The sequence below is a fragment of the Falco naumanni genome, chromosome 2, assembly GCF_017639655.2.
Source record: "Falco naumanni isolate bFalNau1 chromosome 2, bFalNau1.pat, whole genome shotgun sequence".
Classification (NCBI taxonomy): Eukaryota; Metazoa; Chordata; class Aves; order Falconiformes; family Falconidae; genus Falco; species Falco naumanni.
The window spans coordinates 24,341,961-24,356,584 of record NC_054055.1 but is presented as its reverse complement, the minus strand read 5'-3'; the positions used below and the strand labels follow the sequence as shown (position 1 = coordinate 24,356,584).

Sequence of the window (14,624 nt, the reverse complement as noted above, 5' to 3'; positions counted from 1 at the left end):
GGTGCATAAGTACTTGAAAAAGCATCCATGAATACTTGATTTTAATATTTCTTTATTTGTGAATTATTTATTTAGCTTCATTAAAACACTAAACAAAGGAGACACAGCATAAAGTGTGTTGAAGTCAGTTGGAAGACTCCCATTGACTTCATTGATCACAGATAAGGTCTATAATGAAGAAATAATCTTTGGAAAGTGATTAATATTATTATCTCTGGTTCTCATGGAATTTAATGTTTCAAGGAGCGTAAATGCTACCTACTGTCTATGCTGGTTTGTTCAAGAAGATCATCAGATTTTGTTTGTGTAAATCCAAAATTGGAGGAAGGAAAAGAAACCCCAAACTTCTGCTCTGAAATTTCTTTGGTTGCTCCATGTTAAATAGTTAATTTCTAGCAGTTGTTTTTCTGGATTTTTTTTTACATTGAGAGGGGGATATTTCTAAGCAATAGAGGTTATAATTTAGGCTGTTGAGATTTGGGTTAGCAGCGTTTCTGAGTGCTTTTAGCACAGACTTAAGAATCAAAAGATCTTTGCTGTATTCCTGACTTTGACCCCACAAACAAGAGATTTCCAGATCCGCAGAGCACCAAGAAGTTCTCCAAATACTGCAGGACACCATTCAGCCTCTCCACTTTTTAAACTGGAAGGGATCACTGTAGTAATTTCACAGACTGTTGTGTCTTAAACAGAGAATCCTGCACAGCTCAGAGTTCCAGCATGATAGTGACAGACTGGCAGTAAAAGCATTTCCAATACAACTATTGGCCATCCATGAACACTATTTTAAATCGGGATGTTGAGATTTCCCTTGCTGACTCAGCAAGGCACTAGAGCATGTGGAAGTCAGTGGCCCCAATTAGGATACACCCTTAAGAATTCTGTTGATTAGGGACTTAAATTCAGCTTTTCAATTTCCTCTGTTTCCCTGAGTAATTATAACAATTTTTAAAAGTGTGCCCAATGTCATTAGATGGTTAAAAGTGAAAGTAGTTTGTGTCTTTAATTAATGGGCAAAGTATAAAGCAAGGTGGTTTTCTTTTCAGAGTGGCTGCAAGAGCGCAGTTGTTTGAAAGTGCTGGTTCACTTAAACAAGTTTCTTCAGGACGGTAAGTGCTACATACTGTTTAACAACTTGTAAAATCCTCTATGTTATGCTGCCTTCAAGGTTTGAAATAGAAGTGTTGGAGATTTTTTCTGTGCCTTTTGGACAGCATCATATGGCATGAGAAATTTTTGTGGTTTATTAAACTCCTCCTTTCTCCAACAGAAAGCTAAATCTAATAGAGAATAACAGTCAATCTGGCTGTCCTGTCACCTGTGGGAATTGCAGTGAGAGATGCTCAGGTTAGTGATCTGCTGAAGGACACAACTACAAGAGTAAATTACCAGGATTTAAGTTAGGATGAGGGTGCTGTACTTATTCCATACAGCTATGTGGAATTGTATATACATGATTTCAGCAGAGTAACAAACATGTTATTATGGTAATTGGCTTATATAGGTAGGTCTTGAATAACAGCTGCTTCAGAAAGTTCAGTGTTAACTCAACCAGGATTTCTGTCTTTACCATCACACTTCTATCCCTCAGGGTCTGTCCGGAGAAACTGTTGCCCTTTCTTCTTCTGTAGCGTGCAGCAGAAATTTATATTTTTTTACAATTGTTTGCATTTATGTGGTGGATTTGAGTCATTCTTATGTTAAATTAATTTAGTGTTCTGGTAAGTGTTCACCTGGGAAGCAGTATCTCCCAAACATTATGAACCCCCTTAAAATTAATAGACTAAAGTAGATAATTAAGTAAATGGATGTGGAGAAAAGTCTGTCTTTTTTTTTCACTCTCCCTGCATTTCAAATTCTTTGAGACAGAACATACGTTTTGTATGCTGAGATGTGCAGCAGTGGAATATGGCTGTCCTCTCTGACAGGTCTAGCAGGGGAGAGAAAGGGAAGGCTGACCTGCAAAAGCCCACTGATTTTGTTCAAGGGAAGCAGCTTACAGGAGTCAAGGCTGTTCTTGTTTTGTATAGTACAAGAACTGTAAGGTGACCAAAAAGGGGGATGGCAGGTGAGAAAAGAGGTATGAAAAAAGCACGGCAATAATTTAAAGAAGAAAAGTATAAATGAAGAGACTGGAATGTTCTTAAGCCAGTGCCCTAAAGCAGAGAGCAATGACTGCTTCACCAGTCCTGCATCATTTCACCTCCAACATTGTTCTTTCTAGTATTTTGTATTACTCCCTCCCGTAAACTGTCCCCTGTTGTTCCCTCAGAGCCTGTGCCACCTGTATCTGTATATAAAAACCATGAAAGGAGCAAAATCTGACAAAGGAAAATGTACCAGTTTTATAATGGATATGGAGAACCGGTAACAAAGCTGAAAACGCTGAAAGGCTTAATAGCTCCTCTACTTCAGCCTTCCTAAAAAGGCAGAAGAGCAACAGCAACAAGGAGAATGGAAAATGAGAGGTCAGCAGGCAGAATTAGGAAGAAATAAGAAGTAGCTCAGCTGTTCTTACAGTGCTGCTTAAGTCTGAGTATGCTTTTACAATTCAAAGCCAGCTTTTATTTACCTGTCACGTTATGAACATGAAGGCTGATTTAAAACCTTATGATGTTTGTTTTTTTTGTTTTTTTTTTTATTTGAAGTATGTAGAAATCATGGTAATTACATCTTGATCCACCCAGTAGAAAGGTCTTCTGTGTTCATAACTCTGCTATCTAAAGAGTTGATGCAGGACAGAGTGTAAGAAAAAGAAACTATTTTTAGGCTTTCTGGTTTGATACCAGAAGTACTCAAGTCAAGACAGTGTTGAAGTCTCTGCAGGGGTAATTTACCCTGCTAAAATAACTAGTTTTGAAATTTTAAGCTACTGCTTACTTATGCATTATAGTATCTAAATAGCTTCATTCCTAATTGAAGCACCTCTTGCGGTCATTTGTACAGCAGAGGGATCAAAAGTACCTATATGGCTTTAGCAGTCTCACATTGTTTTCTGTGTTCCAGCAGATAATTTTGCACTTGATACTTTACCGCCACAGTGGCCTGGTTTTACTTAATCCTTTCTTCCAAGTAGTCTTTGCAACCCTGCTTTCTGCCTTCGTATAATGTGGTATCTCTATTATGAGTGTGTGTCTCCCCTTTTTCTTTTTTAATGCTGGGACATTATTTGACCTGGCTGTTTCCTCTCCTTGTATACACAAGTACCTGCCCCTGTAGCACTCCCAGTTTGAACAGGTTTCTTTTAGTCAGAGAGAATGAGGGGCCACAGTACATGTTTTAGGGTTGGAAAGGGAAGACCAATATGTTATGCCCTGTCCAGCCTGTGCTCTCTTTTTCCAATTCCAGAGTTACTTTGACTTCTCAGCCTTCCCATTCCTTCCCTCCTGACTTCAAGTTTATTATTCATCCATCTCCCTCACTGTGGTATTAAGCTACCGTGTACACTGAAACCAATCCCTATTGCTAATCTAATATACACTTGAAAGAGGCGAAAGAGTTTTCTTACCACTTTCACAAATATTGCAGTTAGATAACAGTCTTAGTAAAGCCCGAGTTCTCTTTATTGCAGCCTCTGTACAAAAATGCACCAACACGTAACCCCTGACTATGTTTTCTTAACTTTGATTCAGTTACATGGAAAGTCAAGTCTCCTGAAGTGAGAAACTGCATTATAAAGATTTTCATTAGAAAAGAATACCTGGAATGGGAAGGAGGACTCGGTGACAGCAACAGCTCTAGCTCGGCAGCAGGATCTCTAGGTGATGGGATGGGACTTTAACAGGAGTAGGGTGACAGTATGAAGCCCTCTAGACCCATGCTCCCCCTCCCAACTATACGATTAAATATCCTTTCCCAGCCATTCTTCTGTTTTTATTTTCATGCTGTATTTTGCATTTCCTTAAACACCTGGAATACCTTGCCCAGCCCAGCCCATGTTTTCTGCTCCATCAAGCCTGGCTGTAAGTCTGCCGTCTCCAGGACTCTATAAAACTTTCTTCTTCCTGTAAGATAATATTAATTGATGAGTCATCTGAGAGAGATTCATGTGTTTTCCCTCATTCCTCTTCTGGCTTCTCTTTGTCTTGCTAGACTAAAACTCATTAGGGCAGGGGCATAGTTTTAAAGCCTATTTATAGCTTTTTAAAAAATGTTATTATTATTAAAAGGGCCTCAGGTGGTGCTGACTGCCTGTAATGAAGCAAAATAATTTATGATCTGATGAGTACTGCCCCTTTCACTACTAATATCATTTTATAATTATGGGCTTAAACCAAGTGTAATAAAACATAGGGAAAGAAAATGCATTTTTCTCATTTGGAGACTATCCAGTAAAGCCATAGGAAGAAAGAACTCCTAGGAAATGTGGATACCATTTTCTGAAGTTGTTGGGATTTTTTTCTCTGCACTAAACAACATGAATCAGACATTAGCATCTTAGGAGAACCATAATAGATGATGGTGATGTTATCGTATGTTTTTTAACAGACAGATTTGTTTGTAGGGAGGACGGTATTAACACCGTAAGTAAGAAGTCCTTTTTCATTAGTTGCACACCAAATAAAAATGCCCAAGAGCCGGCAAGCCCTTTTCGTGGTTAATGCTTCTAGCTGGATAGGGTTGAAGTGAGTAATAGGTAATATGGGAACCTAAGCAATCAAATCGAGTGAGGAGACAATAACCAGGGACTTGAAAATTGCTCCAGAATTATGAGAAAATATTCTTAGAATCATTCTCTCATACCATCATGTACAGTTTGTAGATAACATTGGAATGTAATTACTCTGTGCAGAAGCAAGATCGCGGGAAGAATCCTGTAATTCATGAGCTTTTGAGAAACTGACTTCTTTGTACCTTATCTCTCTGTATCTATATCTAAATGTCAAATGCTGGGAAGCTTTGGCTTTCCAGAACTCAGCAAGTCAGAGTCCATGTTTTCTTATCTTTTCAATTTTAAGGTAAACATACTTGGATCGGGTAAAATTGGAAGCTGAAAACAGAATAGTTCAGTAGACATAAAAGAATATAGGAGATTTTTTTTTTTCCTAAGGGCACTAAAAATAGCATGTTATATTTCAATAATATCTTACGTAATTCTGCCTCACATTTAAATATTGTTCTGTTTTATTATTGCCCTAAATGTCATTTGTCACAGCATTACTCAGATGTCCCATTCTTAACCTGGGAAACTGGCTTGATAGTCATGCCACTAAGTAATGAGATGCTACATATTAACTGGGTTTGGAGGCCTCCCCTGCACTTTAGTAAATTCATTGCCAGTTACCTTAAACTTATGGCAATGATAATCACTGTTAACAGTTACTCTACTGTCTTATATGTGCAAAATCCATGATTATGCTACACAGGTGTACTGGGTCTGCGCGGCCAGGTGTCGGTACTGGGGGGCTGGGGGGTGGCTGCTTCGGGCAGCTGCTGGCAGCTCCCCCATCTCTGACAGAGGCGATGCCAGCCGGTTGGGAGTGAGGTTGAGTGCAGGAAGAAGGGAGGGGCAGGAGGGAGGTGTTCTGAGATTGAGGGTTTATTTCTCACTACCCTGCTCTGATCTGATTGGTAATAAATTAAACTAATTTCCCCAAGTCGAGCCTGTTTTGCCTGTGACGGTAACTGGTGAGCAATATCCCTGCCCTTGTCTCGACCCACGGGCCTGTCATTGTATTTTTCTCCCCTGTCCAATTTGGTAGGGCAGGGACAGAGCGGCTTTGGTGGGCACTTGGTGCCCAGCCAGGGTCAGCCCACCACAACAGGAAATAAGTTTTGTCAGACTGTTACCAACCTGGGTCAGTGTAATTAGAACTTTGACTTTTTGAAGAAAAATGATGTTGAGTTTAAAGGATTGAATTCTAGTTGATATCCGACCTTCAGGCAAGTCATCTAATCTCCCTCTGTATATTTTAGTATATATTATGTAGATTTGTGTGTATAATTTTGTATATATTTTGTAGAGTAATAAGCTTCACACCTGTCTTGTCAACTGTATGTAGGTGGCAAGTTCTTCGTAACAGTGTGCTCCAAGGAGTTGTCTTGGACAAATGCTAAACAGAACAGTCTACACCAGCCAGAAAGCAAGCTGGTATTTAAGCAGTGTAGACAAACAGGGGTCCAGTGCTCTTGTTAGCAGTAGAGATGTATCCAAAATGACAGTACTATGAATTAGAAGTGTTTTCAACATCCTGAAAATGAGGTGCCCTTGGATATCGTGGGCACAACTCAAAATTCTTGACCTCCTCTGGAAATCTCAGCCTGAGAGTATAACCTTTGGTGAGTCAGCTTCTCACTTAAGGCAAAACATACCATTTAGTCTAGTCATTAGTCAGCTTCAGAGAAATGTAGGAAAAGCTTTTTCTTCAGAGAGAGGAATACTTTCTGGAAAGTTCACACATACAAACTTTGGAATATGTCTGTCCGCTCTCATGCCCTTTTAAAGATTGAGATGAACAATGGTATGCTAGTATGGATTGGCACCAAGTTATGAGGCTAGGGTAGAGGGATGCTCTCTGCTTCTGCTAGGAAATCCCTCCCTTCCTAACCTCCCCATGGAGGTGCGGAACTCCAGAGGTGAAGTGCCATGGCCCCATCGGCAGTACACAAAATAAAATAGACTTTCTGTGCTAATGCTTATGATGCAGCACTGTTATTAATCTAACTTACAACTGTGTTATCTCACTATTTTGGAAGGAAAGGCAAAATAGATTACACGTCACCTGCATCTACATAGTCTCAAGAAGTATGCAAAAAATGTTAAACTTGACCACAAGTTACATATTGGGTCACTGAGATAAATCCTGGCTGGGAGGGAAAGCTGAATCAGTAACTCCCCATCACATCATATAAAAGTGAAATAATCAACAAGTTCATCTTCACTTGCTATAATATAGGTTTCCAATAAGTTTAAAGAAAATCAGAAAAAAACTTGTGGATCTTATAAAAATTGCTTTGAGTGTATAAATTAAAGTCAAGGTATTAGGTAAAGCACAGGAATCTAGAGAGAACTCTTAATTTCCATCTTCATGTTCAGTCCCTCATTTTGTACTTTGCAGAATCACAGTGCTGGAAGCTGTATGAAGAGGTGACCTAATCTGTCCTCCTTCTCTGCGACAGAATCATTATATATCTGAGTTTTGCAACTATCTGTGTAGTGCCTTTTTTCAATTTGTTTTTTTAAATGAGTTTTAGTAATAGGAATTCTTCAACTTGGGGGATTCTCCAGACCTCGGCACTTCCAGCACCTCACTGTTCTAACCAATAAAGGGGTCTTCCAGTTACAGATTAAGAGACATAAATTTAGCTGTCTACATGTAGGTGTCTTCATGTCAGGTATTACTTAAGGAAGTATTTCACTGAAGGATTTGCCACAGGCAGGGGAAGCTAGTGGAGCCATTCATTGCACTCTCAAGTACATGTCTACCATAGCAGAAGCCAGGCCTGGAGTGTCCATGGAGCTAACCACATAGGTTACGTACAGACATCTAAATTTAGGTGGCTGAAGCTGAAACCCACTCTAGACGCTTAATTTAAATCTCCCTTGCTTCAGTTTAAATCTATTTAAGTCCTTTTTGCAGTAAGCCTGGAGAACAGATTACTCCTTTTTGTCTCATATTTATCTTTTGCATATTATTTTCTTCTGTAGACTGGTCCACCGTGGTTTTGCACAAGTCACGGTTTTAGACCTTTAATGACTCAGTGATCACTTTTGAATTATCTCCAGGCAGTCAGTCACTTGTTTCAAGTAATACACTTAGTTCAGTACTCATTTGAATTACTACTTCAACTAGAACAAAGGAATAATTTTAGTAGTTAAAAGTTATGTTCCTGTTTAAACATCTAAGTAGGATGTTGGTCTCTTTTCACCAATAACATGGTTTTTAACTCCAGTAAGCTTGGAGCTATTATCTGCTATAAGTCTGTTCCTCTGAGCTGTTGTGTAGTTGGTCATTATCATTCTGCATTTGTGCAGCTGGTTATTCCTGCACTTCCCAGGTTTTAATTTCTTTTTTTATATATATGGTTTTCCTTGTTATCTCATTTATTGCAAGACTGTATTTTTTTCTTTCAGACAAGCAAAAGCCATGTATTCCTGTAAGGCTGAGCACAGTCATGAGCTGTCTTTCCCACAGGGGGCAATATTTTCCAATGGTAAGTTATGTTTTACATTGTCTTTTTATGTAGAAAAAAATTATATATATATAAAAATTGAACCATATTTACAAAATGAGAGTGTAATTCCATTTTCAACTCTCAGTCTTTGCCCTGATCTTTCAATTGCTGTTGAATAAATACTATGTAAATAAAGAAATTAACCATGTATAGGATCTTGTTAATTAATTGTTAATTAATTGTAACACTGTTAATTAATTGTAAATATGTTTTCTTTTTGTCTGGCTGTTTTTTTTGCAGTGTATCCATCAGTGGAACCAGGCTGGTTAAAAGCAACTTATGAAGGCAAAACAGGACTCGTTCCTGAGAATTACGTTGTCTTCCTCTAGTAATCTTTAGTGGACAGCAATATCTTCATGGTATCCATGGTAACAAATAATAAGCACTACGATTTTTATCTGACACAGATATGGGATCAGCCCGTTAGCTGAGTGGTAGATTTCCTTCAGATACTGCAGCTGCAGGTTACACATCTCCCTATCAACAGAACAGAATGTAATGAAACAGTTAATAGTTTCTGTACTGAAGATGGTACTGTTTAAATAACTTCCATTGTTTGCAAAAGGTTGTTCTGTTCTTCTTCTATGGGTAAGGAACACCAGAGCAATAAAATCAAAAAAGTTGCTTTTTAGCTGCAGGCTTTCACGTCCTGGGATGTTGCTCACAGAAGTGTGAAATTTAGAGGCAGTGCACTCTGAAATTTCTTGCATTCTATGTTTTTTAATATGGAAAATTGTATTCTTTTCATAATGTAAGTAATGCTTCTATTGTGATCTGAATTATCCCTTAGAAAACTTGATTCTAAAATTAGTCCTAATCATTTCAAATAAGAAATGAGTTTTCCATAAGTCAGAAGTTAGAACTTCTGTTAGTCATTGAGATTACAATATGGTATAGAATTTTTTCAACTGATAATAAAATCAGTTTATACACTGCCTGAGCAGTAAGTGCTCATTCAAAATGTGATGTTCAATGAATGTTTCATTAAAATACTTCTTAGATTTGCTTTCTTCTTTGTGTATAGATAATATTAATAACTTTCATTTCTATTATACCTGTCATCTGGAAGATATTGGCAGTGTACCTTAGAACATGCGTAGAAAACAAGCAGATGCTGAATCTGGAATGACTGGTAGTCATGTGAAGTGACCAGTGAAAAACAGCAGTATGTTTTGAAACCTGAGATAAATTGTAACCGAGTCCTTTTACAACTTTTTTCCATTGCAAATAATACAAATGGCCTGTGAAGTAGCTGATTTTATAAGCTATGAATGCTGAAAGCGCCATGTAGCAATAAAACTATTTAGTATTATTTCTCCTGACTTCTGCTAAACTATTTGATAAAGATTTCTCTCCTTCCATAGAATAAAAAAGCCAGCCTTACTTTTCAAAGGTTTTGTAAAGATCCATTGATTGTTCCTGGTAGGACTGAAAAAAAAAAAAACCCACCACCAAAACCCACAAGCTGAAAAAGAAACCTCAAAAACATAAGCAGTTTTCTCAATCTGAGCATCTTTCTTGCACACCTTGAGGGAAAACACACTCTGCTTGCTTGGCTACTTACCATGCCCAATTGAAAACAAAGATATTTAAGCTCCATATTAGTAATTCTTCAGCATTAGTGCTACAGAAAGAATTCACTGTTTCATAGACCTGATTAGGCTTAATTTCATAGACGTATCAAGGCTTAGTTCTTTTTTCAGTAGCAGAAACCAACATATAAATCTTCTGTTGATTTCTAAGTTGTACGCTACTTCCAGAAATTTTAAGGAAGAACTTCTGTCAGGACTAAAAATGTCAGTAATCTTTTAGTTGTTTGTTTTTTTCTTTCCATAGCCTTTTTCTTGTTTAAATTAGAAAGTAACATTTATTGCCAACATAAACAAGCACATCAGAACCTTCTTTATTTGCATGGAGTGCATGACTTCTGCAGATCAATTCTGTGTTGGAATTCAGGCTGGTAGCAAAAGCCTGCAGGATCCTTCTCCTCACCCATTAGTCACGAGTGATGATCAGGGAAGGAGAGAGGCTGGAAGAGCATCCTCCCAAAAATGGTCTAGCTTTTCAGAGGGGGACTCTGGGTAAGACTGACTGCAGCCAGTTGAGGACAGACCCCTAGAATTAGTGACTGAGTGATCTGGGTTCGTTCTTCACTCTAAACAGTTTCATTAAGCCCCAAATCATGTTTCACTTCACCTTAAGTCCAGACACTGTTCAGTGCATTGTGATGAAGGGTTTGTTGCAGATGTTGTCATGGGCAGTAAAGCAGACATGTGTATGCTTATCTAATTTGCCCAGAGCAGATGTGAAAGGAAGTGAAGGTCTTTTCTCACCAGGCTGAGCCTTTCTTAGTTTTAAGGCAAGCCAGGTTTTCTTAGTGTAAGCTAGGCCTGAAACTGCTGTTGCCCTGAGAAGATCAACATGGTTTTGGCTGTGGTTTTGCTGTATTTCACAATCCAAGAGCTGCAGGCTTTCAAAAGGCTTACCTCTGGTGACCTTCCCAGGAGAAGTGCTGCTGCAGGCAAAAAGGAGCAGAAAGGGAGACAGAGCTTTGAGCAAATGCTGGAGGAGCACATGTCCCACCCAGGCAGAGAAATGCAGCAGTCCGGGGAAAAATCCCAACTTCTATCTATTGCACCAGGGTCAGTGGCAAACTGACCTGCGTTGAACATCCTTTGATGACCTCTTATACCTCTTAGGAACAATTTAATTGTGAAATTCTTGAGGAACGATGAAATAGAAAATGCTTGCTCTTACTTGGCGCTTCTTTAGCCTGATTTAAAAAAAAAAGGGGGGGGGGGGGGCGCGGGGAAGCTAACCTTAGGCAATCTCACAGCCAGTGTATATAGCTGGATATTCTCCAGTATTGTGTTTTGAAACCAGCTGATCTGACTGCAAGCTAGAGGACTCAAAGACACCAAGTCCATTAAAAACTTTGTAAACATGAAGTTCAGTTACAGATTAAGTATACCCTGTAAGTGCTGAGGGGAAGATTGTGGAAAGACCTGGAGGAATCCCGGCAGAGGAGGGGTGATCTGACTGTTCCCATGCATTCGTCTCACATTAGACACAAAATTGAATTGCAGAAGACAGCTTCATAAGAAACTGGATCTCATTTATCCTGCTGCTTGCAAAACTAAACTGTATTTTCCCCTGAGTCTTTGCATTTTTTCAGGCCCTTCTTCTGAACTAGCCATGATGATCACATAAATAACTTTAAAGTAGCTTAGTTTTAAAATGGCATTTCCATCTGAAAAAAGGTTATGCCCATTCTTAGTTAGAGTTAACCACTCACTCTCAACGAGTAGGGTTTTTCATTTTTTGAAATATTTAATGTTTTTTCTTTTCCTTTCTTCTGTGGTACATAATGCACTTTTTGTATAATCTCACTTCTGGGTTGTAGATACTTTCCTGCACCCACAGCTCTTCCCTGACTTTCTAAGAGGGAGTTTTATGTCTACAAGAAGCTGTAAAATGAACTGGAAAGTTAAGTAACGAGGTGTTCAAAGACTGAAATGGAGGGGAGGGCAGCACCAAAGCTTATCTAATGATGGTACTCTCAGGCCTGACCAGAAATCCCTTCTGATAATTGCAAAGGATCAGAATTCCATATAACATTTAAATGAAGATATAATATCTTGAAAGTGCCTTACCAGAAAATTCGGCAAGCTGAACTAAATTAGTTCATAGTATTGATTTACTGTTTTTTATGAAACTCAGATTCACTCTACAAGCGAAGGTTGCGCAATTTTTTAAATTATTATTATTATTATCCGCTTTAAAAGGATGCAGCATTTTTTTTCCAAATATCACTGTAGAACTCAAGGTAGATGACGTGTTGCAATTGCTGTTTGTCTTGTGGAAATAATGTCTGTACCCAAACTTATGTAATTGTCTGTGTTTTATCTTTGTTAAACCTTTTGATACATGTTGCAGCACAACATGAATCAAATTAATAGTGTGAAGAACTGATATATTGTATGATAAATACATAAAGTATATTAATATTTTATATTCACGCTTTTTATTAATGTTAAAGGTGAAAAATTATTTTGGTGTAATTCCTATGAGTTCAGTATTAAAAAGTCCTTGCCATATTTTGGCATTTAGAGTTATATGTAACAAAACTCTTAAATTAAACCATAGCTATCACTTATGTCCCTAACTAATCTCTAAAGTTAATTGTTCAATTATTTCTGGGAAAAAAAGATGCACGTATTTGCTGACTAGCGCTATTCAATGATAGTAGTAGTAACTTATTTTCCTTTTATATGTTTTCTGGTGCTGATCTCTATTCTTTGTCTGCAATTGGATTGAATCATAATGTGCCTTTAGGAAAGACATGTTAGGAGAGGAAATGTTGCAAAATTCAGCAGTTCAGAACAATAATTACAACAAAAAAAAGCGTTGTATGGCAGTAATTGGATTTCTTTTTGTTACATTTCTCCACTGGTCTATTATCTACTTAAGATAACATCAGAATAAATAATGAAACTAAAAAACATATTGCTCTTCATATTTCTTTTCCTAAGGCAGCGGTTTGTGCAATTTTGGATGGAGCAGCAAGAGGAGAAATCCCAGTAGGGGAGCACATCCTCCACACTGGGGTGGATCTTCTTCACTGATGGAAACTCTCAAAGCTCTAGTGAAGTCAATGACAGACCTTTGGGAATTTATAGTGATGGTTTGCTGGCAGAAGCCACCAGAAAGTAAATGCAATATTCTGTTAATGGAGTAATATATGATATGGCTTGGTATTATCCTTTCTTGCAGCAGAGTGCCCTATATGAATCATTCAGTTACTGGTGATCAAGTTACAGGCAATGTTCAGTCTTGCTTTTTGTGGTCACGCAGCCCTGACTGCTCCTCTGCCACAGCCCTTCCAGTTACTGCTCATGCTAAAGTCAGACTGTTGATCAGGCTGTTTCAGCACAGATTAGGAGGTCTCTTTTTTTTGGGTAAGATTTTACATGGGCTTTGGGATTTCACTTTGTTTTGTTTTAATAAGGTGCTTAATATCCAAACAGCTACTAATTCAATGTTGTAATTCAGTCACTGAAGATCATAGCATTGTGCTTCTTGTCCTGTATGTGGCAGTATTTAATAAACCATTGGATTATCCATGTTATTTTAAGTGTAGAGAATGGTGCTTGAACATTGGGATGTCTCATCTGAAAGCTGTTCTGCATCTGAGCTTTTTGCAAGTGTTTTACCAGGAATTGTCATTAACGTTCTGGCACTAAAGACAGCACCATGATCTCAGCACTACAGGAGTTTATGTTATAACAAAGGGCAAAGCAGTTAACAGGGCACATGGATAGTCTCAAATTTCAATCATATTTATGACAATTTTGGAGGTATTAGAGTTTATAAGGGTTACTTTAGATACTATATGGTATTTTAATAGGAAAGTATATACAATCAATAACTATATATATATTTAATAAAGTCCTACTAAATTATCTTATTGAACTCTTTGTTTATTTTGTAGTGTGGTTTCAATAATTATCTGCACTCTGTATATATCTACATGTAAATAACTGGCATGACATGCATAAGCTGACTTGCAGACATAATTCTATGTTGTACTTTACACTGTATTTCAAAAATTTGAAAAAAAAAATATTTTCAAAATAAAAAGCCTTTCTACACCAACTGGTTTCTTTATTATTTTTAAATTCGAGCTCCGGTTCAGCCTTTTCTTTTTTCAAAGTAATAACACCTTTGTGCTACTTCCATCCACACCTGCATTTTTGAATGATGTTTCACCCGTGAGGATGCTTTATGTAGAGGACATTGCAATGGGCATGTGTATGAATAGTAGACAACCGTGTATCACCTGATGCCCTGGTCATGTGGAAATCTCCACAGATGTGCCTTTTGAGGAGAGGCACATATGAAAGCAAGAAGCACAACCCTGGTATATCAAAACATCACTGATGAAGGCTTTGCCTCTGAAAATTAGCGAGTGGGAAGGGGGGTTGGTGACCCGATTCCAACAGCACTGCCTGTGAGGGAAGTAACATGAGTCAAGTGGTTTCTGCAAGTTTCCTCGCATCCCTTCCCCAGCATATCTCCAAGGTTTTCACCTCAGGGACCTGCAGCTTGTCTAGCCCTTGGGAGGAAGTTATTTCCATCACCAACCATGCCCGAGGCAAGGGGAGCTGTGACGTGCCCTGCCTCGTCTCAGTCCTGACGGGTCTTTCCAAAATCCTAAGAGGCTTATATACCCCTGCAACAATCAGGCTTTATTGTGACATTAACTAAAAATAACTTCTTAAATCAGGAAGATCAAGCCAACCAGCTGATAAACTCTTTCCCTGTTCTACTGTGCGGTTGGGCTTGATAGCCCCAAAAACTGCTGCATCGGACCAGTCCCGCTGGCCTGGCTGCGGGCTGCCTGCCCAGGGCACACGTGAGCTGCCGCCGGCCTCACCTCAGCCTCCCCC

The 14,624-nt window shown here is 38.5% G+C and overlaps 1 protein-coding gene across 1 annotated transcript in view; it reads left to right on the top strand.

Moving 5' to 3' along the window:
- Positions 1-13,830, top strand: part of ARHGAP42 (Rho GTPase activating protein 42) — a 162,138-nt gene extending 148,308 nt beyond the window's left edge. The window contains exons 22-24 of the mRNA XM_040583783.1: positions 1,047-1,109; positions 8,075-8,154; positions 8,416-13,830. Of these exons, the coding sequence (XP_040439717.1) occupies positions 1,047-1,109; positions 8,075-8,154; positions 8,416-8,504 (232 nt within the window). The 3' untranslated portion in view covers positions 8,505-13,830. The remainder of the gene's footprint in view (positions 1-1,046; positions 1,110-8,074; positions 8,155-8,415) is intronic.
- Positions 13,831-14,624: the final 794 nt, after the last annotated feature.